We start from the raw sequence: 21,807 nt of genomic DNA, 5'->3' as shown, positions 1-21,807 counted from the left end.
AAAAAAAAAGGAAGGAAACAGCTACAGGACTAGTTGCTTTTTAGCAGGTAAGTGAAAACAAACTTGAACTCTTTGTGAAATCTGATCTGCCTAAAAGTATCCTAGCAATTTGAACAGGAGACGTGTGCAGTGTGATCCCCTATAATTAAAGATGTTGCTGTTTGAACATGTTTGACTCAGCAGAAATTTGCGGTGGCCAAAAACAGTTGTTGTTTGTTGTTTTTTTTGAAGCAGTTTTTCCTCTGATGGTTTCCCTCCCAAGACTCGTGGAAATGTTTGTTGCTTGGTAAAATATATCTTTGAAACGTTGTTCACCTAGCACCAGGGCTGAAAAAAGGAGGGAGAGGCAGATGAGACAAAGACAATGGGCCAGATTCTCAGCTGGTGGAAATGAGCTAAAGTTCATTAGTTTGAATGGGGCTATTCCAATTTGCACTTTATGAATTCAGGCCAGAGGGCTGGAAATTTTATATTGGCTACTTGCAGGAAGACATCCAATCAGAAAGAGGATTTTTTATTTTATTCCTCTAAGATCACTTACTTAAGGTGACTAGTTTGTTCTGTGCTGGCACACGTGACCCCTGGGAAATTATTAGTTCAGGCCAACACGCTTGTCCTTTGCTCGCATTGTAAGAAGGGAGCAAGGATTGAAGGGGTTATGAATGGTGCCAGTCTAATTTAAGTCTTTCAGCTCTGGCCTTTTAATTCAGCGCAGGAATGAAGTGCAGCATTACTCAGCTGTCTCTGCCTGAGAATTGGAAAGGCTCTGAACCTGGTTACTTCTTCAAAATGTATTTGTATAACTTCTCCTTTGTTTCTTGTTTTGTGGGTTAACATGTATCACATTTTAAGAATCCCAGGGCCAGGTCCCAAGCTGGTGTAAATCAATTTGGTGTGGCTGGTGTTAGTGGAGCTATGCAAGTTTACCCCTGCGGAGGATTGTGACTGCAGTAGCGTTTGAGAGCACCAGACAGGATGGAGACCTTATTGTAATACCCTGGAACAAGAAAGTAACACAAAATTAGTCCCTCCTTGTTCTTACAGGCAAAGAATTACTAATCATAAGGATGGGCCAGGCCTGCAATATTTTGATTTGAGTTTCATATTCCAGGAAGATGCATTCTGGTCATTCACATTGAAGTCAATAGGGAGTGAACGCTATGGTTTTCAGTAGCAACTCTGCATCCATGCCAATGTGACTGAGACCCAAATCTGAGTCAGTAAGTGGACCTCAGACAAAAAAAAGTCCGAGTGTGAATTTTGGAATCTGTGTTGGGACTCTGAAATTTTAGGAGTGAAGAGGACTGAAGTTATAGCTGGAGATCTAGGTATTAAAACTCTTAAAACTGAGATCAAGGCCTCTGCACTAGGCACTAAGCATCCACACAACAATAGACAGTCCCTAACACAAAGAGCTTGTGCTCCAAGACAAGAGTGGGGGTGGAGAAAGGAAATACCACTAGCCCCGTACAACAGGTGGGTAATAGGGTCAAAGAGAAATTAAGGGCAAAATCCTCTTTCACTTTACATGTCCCAGTGGCACTTACCCACATTTGTAAATGCCATTTTGGACACTTGCACATAATTTATAACTACTCCATGTGCACACGGCTATTAAGCATGCTCAGTAAGCTATATGCTGGCTAGGCAGGTAGGTGGATCCGTGCACTCGCTCATGAATGAGTGCAAGTTCCCAAACTTTTGCTGGGTAAAACAACAGGTGTTAGGTGCTGGAGGGAGGAGGCCCCCATGCTTTAGCCCACTGCTAGAGGCACTCACCTGCGTTCTAGACCTCCTCATCCAAAGGAGGTTTAATCATCTCAGACTTCTCAGCACAGTGCTCTAATTACCACACCACAGGAAAGTCACTTTCTAGACCTTCTTTTGCAGCTGGACCCCAGAAAGAAGAGCACGTGCTTGAGGATGCATGGCTTAATGAGATGAGCCTAGCTTTAGCCTGAGCCACTGGTTCCAAACAGAGCAGTGCAAGGGCACCTCCTGAGCTGCAGGTTCCCTGAGCCCCTCTGGCTAGCACTGCTCTGTTCCTCCTCCTGGGGTGGAGGCAGGAAATGGAAGCTGGAAAAGGGAGGGGGAGCCCAGGGACCCTGGTAGCAGCAGCAGAAGCAATGAAGGGAGAAGCACCTGGACTGGGAGCCATGAGTTAGCTACTCATGGGCTGGATGTGATCCACAGGCTACCAGTTGGACAGATGTGACCTACAGGTTGGGTGGCTCTGTCTTGGAAAGTAATGGCACAGAGAAGGACTTGGGAATCACAGTAGATAATCACCTGCATGTGAGTTCTCAGCCCACGCTGCAGTTAAAATGGTTAATGCAATCACTGGATGCATAAAAGGAGAATATCAAATAGACACAAAAAAGTGATCTTGCCTCTGGACACAGCAATGGCAAGACAATGACTCATGCAGTGCGTGCAGTGCTGGTATCCACATTTGGAGAAGGATGTGGACTTACTGGAAAGATTTCAAAGGGAGAGGGCAAAAATGATTCAGAGGCTGGAATGCAAGCCCTGTGATATGAGCTTTAAGGCACTCATTTGATGCGTCTTACCAAACAAAAGATTGAAAGATGACTGACTTGATCACTGTGTGTAGTGGAAGTTATCTGATACTGGGGGCTTTGCAAAGGGTAACCTGATCCAGTGACTGGAAGCTGAAGTTGGGCAAACCCAACTTTGAAATAAGATGCACTTTCCTAGCAGTGCGGGTGTTTAAACATTGGAACTGCTTACTGCGGGAAGTGGTGGACTCATCATTGCTTAGAGTCTTAAGATGAGATTAGGTGTCTTTCTAAAAGACATGCTTTGATCCAAATTCTGGGGGAAAAAAATCTGTGACCTGTGTGTGTTTGGATGCAGGGGGATCAGGCTGGTCCCTTCTGGCCCTGGTGTATGTGAATCTCTGTTCCTGTGTTCGTCCTTTTCTTTCATAGCCTACAGAAAGAACAGAAGGGTTGTTCACGTGCTTTGTTTGAATTAAGACAATTACTCTAATGATCAGTTCTCATGCTTGAGGGCTTCAGCTGGTTACCTGCAGTCGTTTGGACTTTTTCCCCCTGTTGCACAGTTGGCAAGATGTATTCTGCTTGCTTGTTTTGTGTTTAGCATTCTTTGAAGCCTCAAGGATTAGCTGTGGCTGAAGACAGGGCATGGGGTGCTCTCCCGAATCCCATCCCCATATCTCAGCCACGGGACCAGCTTTCCTTTCCACTGGAGCTTAATGGTTCTCATCTGATTCTACCAAGATGTCCCTGTACGTTTCCCATTAAACCTTCATTTTCAGCCTTCTCTGAACACAGTTAAGAAATTACCCCGCCTATACTCCTGACCCTTAATCCTGCACTGCTGTATCCAGAGAGTTACTCAAACATACACCTCAATCCTTACCACCTGCCAACATACCCACGGAGTGACTGCTACAGGCAACTTAACCCTCACCCCAATAACATGTCTACAGTGTGCTCCCCCAACACCCTGGCTCTCACCACTATGCCCATAAACCCACAATGTAGTAGTGTTCAGATGGGGAGATTACTCAGGGATAGTGGGTGCGGTTGGCGTGCATGGGAGATTTGGCAGGGTAAGGCACATGCTAGTGTTGAAACTTGGGATGCTTATGTCTGGTTTGAGGGTGTTTTGCGGGGGCTGACATGCACAGACCTATAGAAAAGGGGGTATAGGCTTGGAAGGGATGTTGGGGGAAGGTGGGAGGGCAGGGGGTGGGGGAAGTAGGAAGAAGTTTCTTGTATTTGGCTATAAATGGTGGCTGGGAAGCATGGTTTAGATTGGCTGGAAGGTTGGTTTGCTTGTAAAGGGGTTTAGGCAGGGAAGAGGTGGTTGGGGAGGGAGGAGGGGAGTTTGAGTTCTCAAGTTTCAGGATGCTCTTAGGGGAATCCTATCCCAAGGTTATTTGTGTGTTTATATTGTCAGCTGCTCTGGGCCTTTTGGATGGGACAGGATGTAAATCAAATAAATAAATACATGTGGATGCAGGCGCCCAGTTCTTGGGTCCAGCAAGTGACTTCTTTCAAATCTGCATCCTTCAGCTGGACAAGACTCTGCTATTGAAGTCCTTCTCTTGGGCAAGAGCCCTGCTTTGATCCATCCCCTGTTGCCCAGGGGCTGGGAACTCTGCTACACCTCTGACAGAGGAAGGGGAGCTGGCAGGGATGTGTCTGGCAGAGGAGCAGAAATACTGGGGCAGCAATAGATTTTCCACTGCAAATCCTTATCCAGTACAGAGTATAAATGGGGAGTGCTACATGGATCAGTATAAGCCTGGGAAAACTGCATTTACACTGAAGAAACTGGTACAGTTGAACTGTTCAGGGCCTGTTAAGGTACTGGAGCATTTGTTTGCTGACAAAGGGTGGGTTGGGTGTGGTAGCTTAATCTTTTGTCCAAGGACATTTCTCCCGCACATCAGCAGTCTGTTTGTCATCAGAATATCTCAAAGTACTTCATTCATCTAGATCCGTGTTAGTGTCCCTATTTTACAGGCTTGGAAATGGACTTGGAAAAGGCTATGACCTGCCTGGGGGGGCCTTTGGCATATGATGGTACAACGAGGATCACAAAGCAAGGAAAAACGCATTCGCAGTTGTATGTCCAGATTTTGCAGCCAGCTGATTGCTTCAGGAGTCCCCTCAATATGGAGTTGGCAGATGCACAGTGAGGTCCTGACGTTACGGGTCTGAAAGCTCTGCGACGATCTGTTGACGTTCGTTTGTCTTTGCTGTCATTAGCCATGGGGTCCAAAGGACAGTTCTGCGTCATCGAGATGTAGACTATTTAGCGTTATCCAGGGCGCATCATGAAGAGGCAGTCTACATTATACCCCACCTGCCTGAGGTCACCAAGTTTATCGGTGTCAAGAGGAGGAGGCCTGGCTCCCAGGGCTCTGCTCTGACCTTTGGCTGTACTATTAGCATATACAGTCTCAAATAAAAAGCCATATTTATATGACCAAAGATCCCGTCTCTGCTGAGGGATTGTCTCCATCCAACAATATTTCTTACTGTGATCAGGCAGCTCTTGAGTGTAGGCGATAGGGAACCCACTCCTGAGCTGGTTTGAGCTATGTCTTACCTGAAGGAGACAGGTTGTGGACAGGTGCCACCCTGTCTTCACCCCATGACTTCTGTTTGTTTCCGTGCTATGGTGGGGCAGAGAGCACAGCCCTTCCCTGACAATTGGGTTAGGCTCTTCTGACTCATCGTGAGCCAAACAGGCCTAGGAGGCTGTAAAAGCAGCAGCTGCCCAGCCCTAGCGCTGTACGCAACATGGTGTTTATGGCACAGGGAAGATTAGCGCTGACAGCAGCAGTGTTTAGCTGAGTCTCCTCTCCCTGGGTTTTGGTATCTCGGAGATCAACAGCCTCCGCCTGATTGTCAGCAAACAAAAAACCAGTCCTATGTTTTCATTTGCTCTGTCTGCCAAACCTGTGTGCTGCACCTCTAACCTGGGCGCCATATATGACATACCTGTACTGCCCAAACCTCATGTAATTTGTCCACCCCTTGGGGAGGAAATCTCCTTTCGATATGTGCACTGACCATGTTGAGTGCTGAATGCATAATAATGAAGACCTGTGAGCTTGTTTCTCACTGTGTCGGTGTGATGCGTCACTGTACCTAGCTTCTTGTCCATGAAAGACCTACCATAACGCAGCAGACTCGGGGTTAGATTCCCAGGAAAGTCTGCAGATTTGGTCACAGCACTCTGGAAAATTCAGTCTCAGATGAGCACTCGGAAATTTTGTAAGTCCAAATTTTACCTGGCAAAAAACCCATCCCTAGGGGGTATTAGCTGGAGAGGGAGGAGGCCAACAACATTCCAGTGTTTTAGCCCCAGTAGCTGAATAGTTGGCCCTGCATTCAGGAAGTGGGAGACCCAGGTTTTAGCCCTCCCTCCTGGGAGATTAAACCTAGAATCACACTGTATATCTTTGTGAGTGCACCCTGGAAGGGGTGAGACTAACCCAGTGAAGACAGCACAACGCAGCCATCTGGGTTAGTGTCTTTATTCTGAGCAGGTACCAAAACTGAAAGGAAACCTGGTGCCTGTGGAGGCTTGCAAAGTTGCAACATCTAACAAAACCATACCCTATACAATAGTTATTGAACCTCGCATCACAAGAACATAGGACTGGAAGGGACTCACGGGGTCATCTAGAGCAGGGCTGTCCAACTGGTGGCCTGGTGGGTTCCACATAACCCACAAGAGATTAATTTGAAGTCCCTGGTCTCTCTCTCCTGGCTTCCACTTTTTGCCCCCTGCCCCCATGCTGTCAGGGGATCCTGTAGTTGGGGAGCTGAGGGTGAAGCCAGGGCATCCATGAATGCGGCTCAGCAGGGAGTGCCTGCATAATGTGTGCATGCAGCCCTTGGCCACTTAGAAGTTGGACTCCCCCCATTTAGGGTGTAGACGCACGTGACTGGTTTAAATGCAGTTTAAACCTGAAGAGGACAGACGTACCAGACCATTAAACTGGTTTAAAGGTTCAAAACCCTACCTGGAAAAAATGTTCTGTTGAACCAGGCAACAGTAAACTGGCTGAGTGTTGTGTGTGGACACCCAAGTGGTGGAAGGAGCACCACAGGTCATCATAGTTCCCTGTCACAGCCCCTGTCTGGGGACTTATGCTGCATGCAGCTGCAGTGATTTCAAAGCGCTTCAGCCAGGAGATGCAGCAGGGGCTGTGTGTTTTCCCACCGTGGCAACTCCGTTTTCCTAAACAATTCAAGCCCCTTTATAGTTTGAAACATTTCAAACATTACACTTGTCCTCACTCTGAGATTTGCAAAAGGTAAGGGACAGAGGAATTGAGCTTGGTAGTATTACCTTGATTTACACTAAGATGAGAACAGAATCAGTGGAGCCACTTCAGTGTCACTGTGGTGAATGAGAGAGGAAGGCTGCCTGCTAGACTCGCTCCTGATTTGCGCTAGGTAAGTAAGAGGGGAAGCAGCTTGTAATGCTTCCTAGACTGGTTCAGACCATTTATCCTTCCAGTCTGATAGTCCTTTTGCAACAGTGGTCAATACTTGTTGCTTCAGCAGCAGCCAGCATCTTCTCTGGCTAGTTATACCAGAGGTGGCCAGCTTGCTGCATGGATGCCACCAGTGGTGTGGGCAGCCTCTGTGTGTGGTATGTGGCAGACTGGGAAGGAATCAGGCAGCAGTGTCAGATAGGGCTGGGAGCAGCAAGCAGAGCAGCAGATTGGGCAGAGAGCACAGGGCAGGAAGCAGCAAGCAAAGCAGAAGACTGAGCAGGGGAAAGGGATCAGAGTGGCACTCAGAAAGGGTATGGGGCTAATTCGTGGCCCATCTAGCAAAGAGGTTGGCCCCCACGGAGTTATACAGTGGTATATCTTTAAGAGAGGTAGCCGGGATTCATTCCTTTCTGCCCCCTCACCTCCCCAGTGATCACCTTATGCAATGCAGCCCGGGATCAGGTTACTCTTGCCATTGCTTGCACACTCTTAAGGGCAGTATGTGTGTCTGAAATGCTCAGACCGTCTTATTTTGCTGGGTAGGACACAGGTGGTATTGCTTATATTGTAACTTGTAAGTGTTACAAATGCAGAATTTGGGCCCAGTCGGAGGTGCTGGCCTCGGGGTGATGTGCTGTTCTCAGTACTAGGATAACATGGCAGTTGTACACCTGGATTAGCCGGGCTGCTGCACCTGGGACATGTCGAGCATGGTGTAGGTTTCCTGCTACATACGTGAGAGAACTTTTCTCTCTCTCTCCCTGCCCCCCAACCCTTTGCCTGGTATCAGGCTTGTGCTTTGCCTCTTGCTCCTGTAAGGCTTTGGCTGCGTCAGTCCTTGTGGGTGGGAAGGTGTTTTTCACCTGCCCCTCCCCTCTGATTCAAGTCGAAACAAGTAATAGGTTTTCCTGACATAGCCAGAAAGAGAGTGAGGGGAGAGTCTGGGAGAAGGAAAGAGTTGACGGAGTAGAGAAGCAGAGGAGTGATCAGCACAGAACAACCTCCTGCCGCAAACTGGATTTACGAACCAAAATCACCGCCTGCTGCCAGAGCCTCACTGGATCGGGAAACCCAGGTAAGACGGTCTCTCTGCTTCTCAGCAGAGAGAAAGTGGGTTAGGGGGTTAAGGTGCTGCATCCTGCTTGCTTGAGACACACCTGATCTGGCAGGGTGTAGGGCAGCCAGGAGGAAGACAAGAGAAAGGAAATGAATGGGAAGGGAAACAGAACTTTAATACACACATTTTACTAAGCCCTGTAATTCTTCCAGGCCCATCTCTTGATATTGAGCTGTGTTTTTGATGCATTTCTTCCTGCTGAGCATTGAAATGTCCCCCTGTGTTCAGCTGGGGCTGAGGTAAGGTGGAGAGAGTGAAGGGAAGAGGCAAAATGCAGCCTCCTTGTTTCCCAGAAACTTTTCGTATGCAAGGAATGTTGTTCTGAACCATCCCTTGCATATGCACACGTTTTGGGGAAGGTCAAAATGAACAGCTCTTGGAAGTGGCAGGGCAGTTGTAATGGGAAAGGAGATAGTTACACTTTTTTTTCCTGGTGCAGAGCAGCACTGCACTCTTATTGACTGCTTGGGGCACATCTCCCTGTTTATTTATGATGGGCAGCATTTGAGTAATGCTCAAATGTACTGAATTCTCTGGCCAGATCCATCATAAGCCACATATGAATAGAACTGTATGGCACTAGGTGAGTATCATTAATGCATCACCTTGGGAGATGATACCACCTGTTGTCCTTTCCTGGAGGACCTTCACTCCTCGTAGCCCATTCTCCATCTGTGTGTGAATAAAGAGGGTCTAGAACTGAATCATTCTGTGATGATTTTTATTTTTGGTTTTGTTTCTGCCAATCAAAATCCTTACAATAAGAGTTTGCCCTGATGCAGACCTGTCTCTGGGTTTGTCTGTGCAATTGAGATTAGTTCTGAGTTCGGCGGCAGAGGTACCAGTGCTGAGAGGGGGGCAGTGAACTTTGAGCATAGAAATGGTGGGCCCCTCTGAACAATGTATGTCCAGTAGGTAGTGAACAATAGGGGTGGACCGGTAACTACCAAGAGGGCAGTGCTGGCAGGGAAGCTACCAAAGTGATCATGGATTCAGATATTACAGGAGGAGGTAGGAATAGAAGGAGGGATGCAGTGCCAGGCCTATCATGAGCGGTGCTCCTGATGCATTCTGGGAGCCCTCAGAGGTTTAGGAACTATAGGCCCTGGCCCTGTCATTTCATGTGGACTAGGAAATAAAACCGTGAACTAAGTGTTGGGAGGACTGTGCTCTTAATCCCAGCTCTATCACTGGCATGCTGGGAGACCTTGGGCAAATCTCTTTTTCACTTTGTACATCAGTTTCCCCTTCTGTGAAATAGGGATAATAATATGGAGTTCCTTGGTAGCATGCTTGGAGATCTGTGGATGGGAAATGTTAATGTAAGGGTCGAAGGCTATTTACTGTGGAATAATACAAGGGATGTTATTAATGTTACTGATATCCTGGCTCGCTTTCATGAGGTCTTGTCTCTTATTTAACGGAAGACACTTCAGAGTCCCACTGTGTGAGTGGAGGTGTCCCTTTTTTGTTCCACTTGGGTTTCCTCGCAAACTGTTTATGACCCCCTTGCTGGGGTGCTGAGGAGGTGCACACACACGGAGGGGTCATTAGGCATCCTGCCCTGATGGGAAAGTCGACTGCACTCGGTCTGTTCTCATGACCAGGATCCTTTTGGTGCCCTCACTGTCATTTGAACACATGTCTGAAAGGCATCCTGTCTCATCCCCACTTGCCTCTGCTGTGTCCCCCCTTCCTAACAGGATATGAATGTACATTCGGCTATACGTCACTTGGGCTGCTGCAGCTGATGAGCCACACCTGGTGTAGCTCTTTCAATGTGAGTAATAAGGAAGAAGAGTTTTAGTATCCCGTGAATCCCTCCTGATTAACCTTTTATTGACGGTAGTCCATGGTAGTGGCTAGGTTATGCATAGGCAGGAGTAGATCACTACCCATCTCCATAGGTACTCAGCTTGGGGGCTGCAGCGTTTGCAGGAGAACATTTGGCACCCGTTCTCATGGGGAGCCCAGTATAAGAGGACCCATGATCCTGGGGCTTTACTGTCACCATTCATTCGTGGTCAGGCTGTTAGACCCTGACTCCATGCGGCGGCCAATGACTGGGGAGGCGACAGTCAACCAGAGGGCCACAGCAGTACTATGTTTTGTAGCTGTACCGCGCCAGATTTTTCAAGGTGCTCAGCATTCAGTAAGCACTGACCTTACGAATTCTTCTGTTCACCCTTAGGGCCACATTCCTGGGTAAGTATTGTCTGTCTACAAGGGGCTGACACATATCTTTGCACGTGTTTGTGCAGAGCAGAGAGCCTGGTACTGGGCTGGAGCTGGCCTGGAGAAGACTGTAGGCACTGGCCGATGGTGGAGGTGTCTTTGAGTTGGCAAGTACTTTATGGAAACAAAGGCAGCAGTTGACTCGGACACTGGCTGTCTGCTTCTTTTTATTTTTCGTTCAGGGGGGACATGGAACAGTGGCTTCTTGTCAGCTGTTGGCATGTCTGATGAAGTGATATGACGGGTTGCAGTGCACAGTTTAATCCAGCAAAAAGTCAGGTTCCAAAGGGCTGAAGTAGCAATTTCCAATAAACTTTTTGGAGGGGAAGGGGAGAGCCCTGAAAGGGGATAGGGAGAGAAAGATGAAAATGTTATTATTAGTTCGATGATGACAGTAGCCAGAGGCCTCTACTGAGATCAGGGGCATCAGGATGCTGGGTGCTGTACAACGACACATCAGTGTGGTCTTGGTCCTGAAGAATGCCAAACCTATAGCCTGCCCTCCCCAGTGCACTCCACCTGTGTATCACCAAGCCCTGTACAGACATTAGTGAATTTTCCTTCCCAACCTCCCTGGTGAAGTGTGGAAGTGTCATTAGTTCTAGTCTTCAGATGGGGAAATAGAAGCACAGGAACGTGACTGAGATCATTTGGTATCTGTGGCAGAGCTGAGAACCTAGATCATCTGAGTCTCAGACTCCTGTGATGGCCAGAAGCCTGCGACAGAAGAAAATTAGAAACCAGCTAAATGGTTTGAAGCTCCAAGTAAGTGGCAAGGCCAAGTGAAACCCTTCAGGAACTCACAGTGCCATTTCTCCTCGTTAGTGACTTGGGATGGATGTTTTGCAGCAGACGTTTTCAGTGACAAAGGGAGATTCTGGAACACAAACTTTTTTGCATATTCCTATTGATTTCACCAACTTTACTCATGAAAGGGGGAAAGCAAAAAGAAATGCTCTGTAAAGAGAAACATTTTGTATCAACCTTTTTCAACTGAAATGTTTCTGTTTGAATTGGTGTTTTCCCTTCACTTAAAAAAAAAAAAAAAAAAAGGGGAGCAAAAAAAAAATTAATTTGGTTTATTTTTAAATTCCGGGTTTGGTTTTTTTTTTTTTAAGGGAAGGGAAAAAACCAATTAAAAAAAAAAAATCCAAACCGTGAATTCAAGATTAACCCAAATTAATATTTTGTTTGGCTCACTGACTTTTTTTTTTTGAAGAGTTCATTTTGGATCAGCCAGCCACAGTTTTTATTTATTTTTTTTTTTTCCTTCAGTTTTTCAGAATTGCAGGTGAAGTGAAACATCAGGTATCCCCACTGTTTTATGCAGCACCTAATCTTCTGTTCTTGCATCAACCCTAGCTTTCCTGAGCACCTCAATCAAGGCAGGATCTGGCCTGTATAGTACACAAATGAGCAGCTGATAGACAGCTGATGAAATGAACTCTGTTTTCATTCATGAATTAATTGTGGCTGAAGCATTGTGAAACTGCCTTATGAAATTTTGCCTGGGTTTCTTGGGTACAAAAGCAAGGCATGAGGATTTCGTTGGGCCGGGGGAGGGTGGCAGAAATAAAAGGAAAGTTTTCTTCCTACAAAAGGAAATGTCTCCCCCACAACTAAGTTGTTTTCCCTGCAGCTCCAGTCTTAGCCTCATATTAGGTTGGTTTATATCGTCCTCCTTTCCCAGTGCAGTATATAGGAGGCTGCAGATGCTTTAGATAGAAGCTAAATAAAAACTGGGCCCGGTGCCCAGTGAAACTGGCCATTTCTTCAGCTGAACCTGGGCAGAAACAAACAGTTCAGCTGGAAAGGGTTGTTTCTGTTCCTTCTGGGAGATTGCAGTAATCCTCTCAGTGCTATTGGGGTATGGGCGTAGAGGAACATGGCTATGATATCTTGGCTATGCCATGCATGTAGCAAGATGAATGGGGGATAAACCAGACAGAAGGGAGCTAGCTGGAGGATGGGGATGTGCTAGAAAGAGGTGGACAGGATTCAAGGATGGGGATAAGGCTGGGAGAGATGGCCAGGAGTAGAGGATGGAGGTGGATGGGGGAGTGGGCTAAAGGGGTTGAGCATGGATGTGACCTGTTAGCAGGAGAACGGAGAGCCCCCCCATCACAAGCAGTGATTTAGAGCTGGGGGAGCTGGCCAGGGATGGAAGAGTCTTTGCCATGGCAGGGTGTGCTCAGTCATAGGGGCCAGGCAGTGCAGCCCCACACCCAGCATCTGGGGGACAAGAGTGGAGCAAACTGGTGCTCCCAGCCCCCCAGGGAGTCTCTGCCATGGCAGGTGCAGCTCTGCACCTAATCACATCTGAAGTGGGTGGAGAGTGAACTGGCTAAGTAGCAGCTCTGCAGAAAAGGACCTGGGGGTTGCAGTGAAAGCTGAATATGAGCCAACAGTGTGCCCTTAAGGCTAATGGCATACTGGGCTGTATCAGTAGGAGCGTTGCCAGCAGATGGAGGGAAGTGATTCTTCCCCTCTATACGGCACTGGTGAGGCCACATCTGGAGTACTGTGTCCAGTTTTGGGCCCCCCACTACAGAAAAGATGTGGACAAATTGGAGAGAGTCCAGCAGAGGGCAAAGAAAAGGTTCAGGGGCTGGGGCACATGACTTCTGAGGAGAGGTTGAGGGAACTGGGCTTATTTAGTCTGGAGAAGTGAAGACTGAGAGGGGATTTAATAGCAGCCTTCAACTACCTGAAGGGGGTTCAAAAGAGGATGGAGCAAGACCGTTCTTAGTGGTGACCGATAAGAGAATGTGGAGCAATGGTCTCAAGTTGCAGCAAGGGAGGTTTAGGTATTAGGAAAAACTTTCTTACTAGGAGGGTGGTAAGACACTGGAACTGTTTACCCAGAGAAGTGGTGGACTCTCCATCCTTGGCGGTTTTAAAGACCTGGCTAGACAAAGCCTTGGCTGGGATGATCTAGTTGGGGATAGTTCTGCTTTGAGCAGGGTGTCGGACTAGATGTGACCTCCTGAGCACCCTTCCAGCCCTAATTTTCTATGATTCTATGGGCACCAGGTGCCACCCTCAGGGGACTGCTGGTGCCAGAGCTGGCACTGCCACAGCAAAAGTAGCAGCAGCAGCTGCCGTCAGTGTGCAGCGAGCCCGGGCAGCTGAGACTTCCCTTGCTACCCCACCTCGGGCACTGAATGAGTCAGCGCCACCCAAGCACAAAGGGCAGAGCGCTGGATGTTGAGTGTTTCACAGTGCGGGGCCCCTGTGCTGGATAATGTTAGGACATCTCCTATGCATGCTTTGCTAAGGGTTTGGGCAACCAGTTTGGAGCCCCATTTCCTAGGCTGGTGAACTGGTTTTGGAAGCCTCCATTTTTGAGGCCAAAACTAAGACGCTCTAAGCCTGATTTTTCACATCTGCTGGGCACTCGGAAGTCCAGGGCAAGTTAGGATGAGTTGCAGGGTCTTACCACCCCTGGCATTCAGGCCCTGGCTGTCTGAATTCAGGCACCTGGAAACAGGCCCCGTGATTCCAAAGCTGCCCTTGGGGATTTGGCTGCTAGACTTCCTGCTCCTCAACCTGCATCATAGGAAAAACAGCTGAAAGGGACCTCATGAAGTCATATGGTCGGTGCCCTGCTTAAGGCAGGATTGTCCCTGGTGATGAACCATCCCAGCCAAGTGTCTGTCCAACCCGTTCTTGACCATTTCCAGGGATGGAGATTCCACAACTTCTCCATGTTGCCTGTTCCAATGCTTGACCACTCTGACTCAAAAAGTTCCTCCTAATCTCCAACCTAAATTCCCTTTCCTGAGTCTGAGGCCATTGCTCCTAGTCCTGTCCCCTAAAAGCCAAAGAAAAGCCCATCTCCATCTTCTTTATAACCACTCTTCAGGTATTTGAAGTCTGTTATCAACTCCCCCATCAGTCTTCTCTTCTAAGTAAGCCTAGTTCTTTCAGCCTTTCCTTAAGTCTTGCTTCCCAGACCTGTAATTATTTTTGTTGCTCTCTGCTAGACTTCTGCCAGTCTACCTATCCACATCTTTTTTGAAGTGTGAGACCACTTCTCCAGGAGGTTAACTCTCAAAAGCTGCAGTCTGGCAGGGGAGGTCATCCTTGAGCCCCTAAATTCTCTCTTGCTGACTTGTCAGTCTGCTTAGTACTTTCATGAGAGCCTGACTTTACCTTCCTTTTTATTATTCATGCCTCAGTCACTTCGGACTGTCTGGCTGGCTGTGACTCCTTTTGGGAGGGGGCGTGGGGGAGCAGGGAATCTGTAAAGCTGCAATCAGCCCTGCTGCTAGCATGAGAACAGGCGACTTTTCCCTTCTCCTCACCCAGTGCTTTCACTGACCTTGGTTCCACCTTGCCTCTTGCATGCTCTGGGGACCTGCCTTTCCACCCAGCCTTCGGTTTGGTACTCGGGCAAAAGGTTGCTTTGCTTCTTTTGCTTTCCTCCCTGGGATTGTGACCGTGAGCCTTCCAGCCACTGCATGTTCCCCTGGTATGCGTCTGCCTGTTAAAGACATTTCGGCTACTTGAGATGGTTTGCAGTGGTCAAACATACAGAGCCAGTTCCCTCATCTCAGAAGGCAGTGCACATGCGTTGTGATGGCATGTGGTGCCTGTGTGAGCAAGACTGTTTAGGAGCAGGGCTTACAGGAAATCTGGCTTGGAGAACAAATGAAAAATAACAAGCAAATCCAGCCAGAGTAAAGTGACTGATTCTCCAACTGCAAAAAAGTGTGAACAAACATTGTCACAAACCCATCTGTGGGGGGACCACTAGAGCCCCGAGCAGTGGCAATGCATAGGGGGTGCTTGTGCACCCCCTGAGAGCACTGGTGCACCCCCTGACAGGCCATGCTTGCCACTTAGGAGACAGGCAGAGGGGGCAGGTGGGAGTGCTGGTGCCCTCCCCTGTGAGCGCCGGCTGGGGAGTGGGGGTGCCGGATGAAGCGCTGTGGCCACTTCTGGGAGCGCTGTGGCTGCTTCCCAGTCAGTGCAGTTGTCCCCCAGTCACTGGTCGCTGCAGGGGCACGATCCCCCCAACTAAGGTGGTGCCAGTTACCCATGGCCTTGAGGTTCTCCCCACTGTGCTTCCACTCACCTTAAGAAACAGACCTAAGACCTGAAAGAGCTCCCTATCTCTGCACCTCCATTCCTCTGCCCTTGTACATGGATCCTGCAGCTGCAGTGATCCTGGAGCTGCCCTTGTACGTGGATCCTGCAGCTCCATCCTTGCATATGGATCCTGCAGCTGCTGTGCCCCACCCCTCTCCCCCTCTCACACACACACACACACTCTCTCTCTGTCTCACTTTTGGGTAATGGAAGAATAAATTATAGGTCCCGCTCTCCATGGAGAAGGCCAGCCTGGAATATCTCCTCCCCAGAAGTCACTCCTTCCACAGGCAACCAGAAAGGAGACAAACAACAAAATGATTTATTATAAAAGCAGAACAAGCATAAGAAACCAGTAACCATAGGTTGAGATACAGACAGAGATATAAGAGAAACCAACAAAAGCAAATACCAGAACATTAACTTGGTCGTACCAACCCCTTAAATCCAAAGATGAAGTGCCTAGCTAGTTTCAGGGGTCTAAAGGCAACCGCTGGTACTGCCCATGCCCAACAGGGCCCTCTCTCCACTTGGGTTACCCAGCCTCCTTGGCTGGGGGGGGGGTATTATAAAAATATATCTCTATATATACATAAAGTTTTATATATCGCTACACTCCTAGTCACACACGAAAAGGGAAAACCATAATCCCATCACAAAATCCCCACCCGCGCACCTGTACAAAGGCCCGCTGGGCACCCAAAACGATTACAATATGCGTGCCCGTGCACCCACACACAAGCCCTCTAGTCTCTCGGACCGGACACCACGGTCCCTTCATCCCTGCCCCAATGACAGGGTTGCAAACTCAGATCATCCATTGTCCATGCTTTGCTCCAGCTCCCGCTGGAGGACTTGCTTCTGCTGTCGCTGTCACTGCTGCTGTCCTCAGATCTGGTCGTCTTTGCATCCTCTTCACTGTCCCAGTCTGTTTCCCCGCTGCGGGGTGGTTCCTTGGCTAGGGCACTCGGGGAGAGCTAGGAAGGGCCCTTGTACCTGGGAAGACTGAAGACAAAAGCATACACAGATAAGAGAATAACAGAAGCAAACACAGCTTCACGCTAGCTATTAGTAGAGACCAACCACCCTGATATTACACCTAGTTTGGGAAATATCCATGCAGGCCACGTGGTGAAACCCCCAAAGTAACTTTGTCTTGGGGTACCTCAGTGACAACCGCAGACCCAGGTTTCACATAGGTCCGCTTCATTTCTCACACTTCTATTAAAGCTTCATTTCAAATGGTTTATTAAAGCTTAATACATGAGAGAAGCATGTTGTAGGCATGAACGGTTTATGTTACTGTTACCAGCACATCAGTAATCGTCGTCAGGGATGGTTGTTGTAAGCAATTTACAGACCTATTGGACAAAAGATGAAACCCCTGTTAATTGTTTGTTGGCCTCTAGTGAGCTATTTAGAAAGGGAATGCTATCATAAATGATACGGTTTACAAGATGTGGACTGTATGTACCATGGTGACTGCAGTGATGTGACTCAGGAGCTCCTTTCCAGCTTGTGCTCTGCAGATAACTACAATAGTATGACAGAGCTTTCTCACATGGTGAGGAAATTTTGACTTGGTTACCTGAGGTGGGATATGAGGTATGTGTGTTCTTCAGTGGGTTTCCCTAACGCAGTGTTTCCCAACATTTTTCAGACTCACGGCATCCTTCAGAAAATGCCAGGTCTTCATTTTTGCTTGTTTTTTGATTATGGAAAAATAATACAGCAATTTTGTTGTTGGGAAAAACGCAGAAAGCCCACAACAGGTCAGAACGTTTTTAATGTTGTGGATTCCTATTTCAAATCTCCGGGGTTATCTTCCGAATTAAATTTGCACGCCTAACAGTGCGAACGCTGCAAAGCGCCTTGACGCCCTTAAAAGAATTTCATTGCATTGCAGGGAACTGCAGCCCCCTGGTTGGGAATCACTGCACCCATGTGTCCTCAGATCCTTCCTTGCAAATCAGGTTAGTGTCACTATGTCACAACTGAGGCTCAGAAAAGGAGAGTGTTGGTACTTTGGCCATAAACCTTTTCCTGATCCACACCCTCAGCCTATGCTGCTGAGAGGATTGGTTTTACCTGCTCTGTGCCGCCAGGGAATACCCACCACTCACTCCAGAGTGCCTTCAGTCTGCACTGCTGTGTCAGGGTGACATGAGCCAGACTTTACAGGGCTTGCAATCATTGTGCTTGTGTTGAGATAGCTGAAATCTCCAGTCCTGGACCAGGATCCTGCAGCAAACGATGCTGTACAAACACAAGATATCAAAATAGTCCCTGTCCCAGTGAGTCTACCCAGCCAGTTTCCCCTGCTGTTCCTGTAGGTCTTTCACTTGTCATTGTGGAAGACAAAACTGCTTTAAATAACAGGGAAAGGTCAGTGTAAATGGCTGGCAAGGATGGGGTCTGAAACTAGTCTTTAACTTACTTTTTGAAACTGCTCCCCTGATGAGAACTGAAAGAATAAACCAAGGAAGTCTTGCCCGCTGCCACGCTGGTGGCTTGTGGTTTCCACTCAGAATGAGGCACACTGTCTGGCTTAGGTCTTTTTGAACCTAAAACTCAGAGTGAAACCCAGTGGCTGTGATTCCCATGTGACCTGAAACTGAGAGGTCTGGGACCCTGTGAACCAACCCCCTGGAGCTGCAGCATGCAGCCTCTCAGCTGTCAGCTGGGAGATGTCCCCAGCAAGTTTCCTCCTCCCCGTATCAGCTCAAAGAGTAAATATGTTAGATCCTTCTGCTCAGATGCCTCCCAATCTCCTGGATGTTTTCAGCACTGCAGACTGGCCAATGTCCATCAAGAGCAGATACGCTTAAGCTCTATCTAATTTAGGGGAATTGAGACTGAGTCAGATGGGGGGTGGAAACTGGGTTTTAGAGCAATACTTCCTCCTTTAATAATCAACTGGGGTCATACACACCAAGGCAAGGCTCATTGTGCACTGGGTTGGTGTATCTACGTGAGGACTTTGTACCAGTGGACCCATAGCAATGTAGTTAAATATATTCACATTCTCCCCCTTTATGCATAAAAGTTTCTCTCCTCACCCCCAGGATAAACTCCAGACAGGAACTCTGGGTGACTTGTGCAACAGGCTGACTCATGCGGGGGCAGGGGAAGAAGCCTGGGTATGCAGGCTCAGCCCACAGCAGGATTAGAGCCATTGCCGGGAGAGTAGCTGCAGGGTGAATAGCAAGGGGAGGGACAGGTGGCACTGCAGCTGTCTGGGGACGCAGCTTGGGTCCTGCAGGGGAATTGCTGCTCACTCTGCAAGACTCCACTCAGCCAAACCGTCCCTGCCCACCCAGGGTGGAGCTTGCTTGCTGTCTGTCTGCAGCTCCAGAAGGAACCGAGAACTGCAAGGCAGGGGAGAGGAGGGGGAGCAGGTCTAGCACTCTGCCAGGAGCTTGCAGATGGAGGAAGGGAACTAGGGGGCACAGCTGTAAGAATGAATAGGCCCATGAGCCCCAATGATGCTCCCCTCCTGTGTCCTGAGTATCCTTAGCCACCACCATTGACTCTCCCAGCTGTCTGTGTGGTGAAACATTGGGAGCCCTTGTGGAAACCTGCTTGTCAGAGCTAACATAACTGGGACTTCGGGCTTTAAAAGGGCCAGGCCTGTGTGGAACCTGAATCTTGCCCCTTTCCCTCTTCCCAAGGATCCAGCTTTCCTCTCAAGCTCATCACTTGCAGCAATTGCCCACAGGGGTCAGGGCAGCGAGATTGGCTGCTGGGGGACCCTCCCCCCATTGGCAGAACTGGTCGGAGGGGGGGCACATGCCCCCGCTGACAAAGGCGGCATGAGTCGCCCATGATAGGAATGGACTTTGGCTCCAATAAGTATGTGTTCTTAGTGATAAGTTAAGGGTGTAAACATTTCAGCTGAATGAAGGCCTTAAGTGCGTGTGTGTAGGCATGTGTGAGCCTGCAGTGTATTTACATGAATGGGTGTGTTTGTGAGAGTGTAAACAGTCACATTGGACTTAAACCATCAGTAGGAATACAATAGATCTACACAAGCAAGCATGTGCACTCACAATAGATGTCAAGCCTGTTGCATATCTTTGACACAAGCATGTTTGGAAATCTGTATGTGCTTCCTAGAGATCTGAACCAGGGGTGTCAAATGTATGGTCCAGCCCACAGGCTCTGTCTGGCCCACGGTGCCATATCACCCAGCCCACAGGGTTCCCAGAGGGGCTGGGAATTCAGAGGTGAGATGAGCTGGGAGGTGAGCATCGGCACTGGTGGGGGGTAATACAGCCATCGCTGCTGCCGCTGTCACTATTAGGTCTGGGTTCAGCCAAGGAGGTTCCTTGCAGTCCAGGTCCAGTCTGCAAGCAAATCCAGCCTGGGGGCACAGGTGAGTTTGACACCCCTGATCTACACAAATGAGTGTGTGTGTTCACAGTAGAGTTATACAAACAAGTGTATGTCTGCATTCACAATAGATTTATATGCATATACATGTGTGTGAAGCACTTGTGAGTCTTTCTTTCATCTTTGTTTAAGCAGGTGGAGCTCACGGTTGACCATACAACAGAAGCCTCCGCAGGTCTTGGCTCAGTGCCCTATCTGTCCAAGTTACTTCCCGTTGTCCTGGCCTTGACCATGGAAGGCAAAGATGAAATCAGTGACACAGACAGTGGGATCATACTACAGTCAGGTAAGTGACTCATGGTGGGAATTCCAGTGCCCTGCAGGAGGATGCAGTTGTGTTGTGCTCTGTCTGGAAGTGCAGTGCATCTTCTGGGAGCTCTGGGAGGAAGATGCACAGGTAGAGGCTAGTGTATGTCTTTTGGAAAGCCTTTGGGAGTTCCCTTTCTAGCTACCAACTGTGGCTTGATTTCGTTGAGCAAGGTGCTGCTTTTCCAGGGGGATTTGTGGGCACCAAAGTGCCAGTATATCACCCACATGCTGTGCAGCATACTGTAGACATTCCTGAGCCAACTAGCTTAGGTACCAACAGTCATCACAGCAGCTTGGATCTCAGTGTTGACTGCTGTCATACGACTATTTGTACAGTTTCGTAGATGGTTTTGCACAGCTTTGTTGCTGTTGCGGCTGTGGTTAGACTGAGTATCCTGTAGTCACGCAGTAGCTACAATGCAGACATACTCATACTTGCCCAGTCATTGCAAGCCAACCTAAAACATTGCATGGAAACATCGTGTAGCTGACTTAGAAAGGCTTGTGTGGTTGCAGAAGGAAGACCAAAAGTCAGAATATCATCTCTCTGCTCCACAAGGATTGATATTTTAACTAGAAACCTCACAAGTAATCAGTGATTTGGGTACATTGCCCAAGAATAAAATTTACAGCTCTAGGAACACAACCATACGGGGTGAGGAACTTTTCTGCACCTTTCCACACTCTAGCCCCGTTATCTCCAGCTCCCCCCGGCTGCTCAATCAGTGCTCTGTCCTATTGAGAAGCTGGCCTCAAAGCGAAATACTGGTGCAATGAAAGATGAGATGTCAGTCTCTCTTGCCCAGGGAGTCACAGCACTCCGTGCATCCCATCTGAAAACCCTTTTCTTACCCTAGCGGCTCATTTGTCTAGTAGTCTGTTAAACTCAGCAGTGTTTTCACTCGCAACAATTAAGGCTCCCCACGTTATCTGGGATGACCTGGGGCTGGTTACAGCCAACATAATCATTGCATGCTCCAGCTAGGGAGCGTGCAGTGACCTCTGGTTGGAGGCTTCAGAGATGGATCATGCCAGCACCTTCACCTTATGCTGCTCACCTGGGTGCCGTGGAGAAGGAGCAGCACTCAGTTCACACGCTGATCAGGGAACCAGTACCTAGAGCTGTGGGGCTCAGCCCTTTTGGCAGGCATACGACAAATTTGCCCTGTACCTCCCCACCCCCCCATGTGCCACTCCCCTCCCCTCGCCCTGCCAGATTTGCTGCTCTGCTTTCTGCTCCCAGTCTCCTCTACCGCTGTGCTGCTTGTCCCCTCTCCAATCTGCCTGTGCCACGCACAGAGGCTGCCTGTGCTACTTCATAGTTTCATAGTTTCTAGGGCCGGAAGAGACCTGAGCAGATCATCTAGCCCGACCCCCTGCCATGGCAGGAAAGAGTACTGGGGTCAAACGACCCCAGCAAGGTGTACATCTAGCTGCAAGGTGTACATCTAGCCATACTTGTGACACCCATGCTGCAGGTCCGTTCCCTAAGGCATTGTGGGAAATATTCGAGCTGGCTGACAACTGGAATTTCTATCCCGAGAGACATGCCAATGCTTTTAAATGAGCTTTTCCTCTAAACGGAGATGGAAACACAAATCCTTGAGGCCTTATGTTTGTTCAGCAGGGGAGCAGCCTCTAGTAAACC

General features: G+C 48.5%; 1 protein-coding gene across 4 annotated transcripts in view; it reads left to right on the top strand.

Moving 5' to 3' along the window:
• CUNH1orf106 (chromosome unknown C1orf106 homolog) overlaps positions 1–21,807 on the top strand; it is a 64,081-nt gene that overhangs the window by 5,267 nt on the left and 37,007 nt on the right. For 2 of the 4 annotated variants that reach the window (XR_002096685.1, XM_019513835.1), the window contains exons 1-2: positions 7,935–8,087; positions 19,986–20,136. Coding sequence is in view for 3 of the 4 variants with exons in the window: in XM_019513835.1 (XP_019369380.1) it covers positions 20,082–20,136 (55 nt within the window). In the remaining variant the exon portion in view is untranslated. Of the gene's footprint in view, positions 48–7,934; positions 8,088–19,985; positions 20,137–21,807 lie in introns of those variants that run through there. The other 2 variants (XM_019513836.1, XM_019513838.1) reach the window with 2 other exon arrangements.

This window comes from Gavialis gangeticus, unplaced genomic scaffold (assembly GCF_001723915.1).
Source record: "Gavialis gangeticus isolate Ggan-Ray unplaced genomic scaffold, GavGan_comp1, whole genome shotgun sequence".
NCBI classification, from domain to species: Eukaryota; Metazoa; Chordata; order Crocodylia; family Gavialidae; genus Gavialis; species Gavialis gangeticus.
Note: the sequence above shows the minus strand (reverse complement) of the source record. Positions and strands in the feature narration are given on the sequence as shown.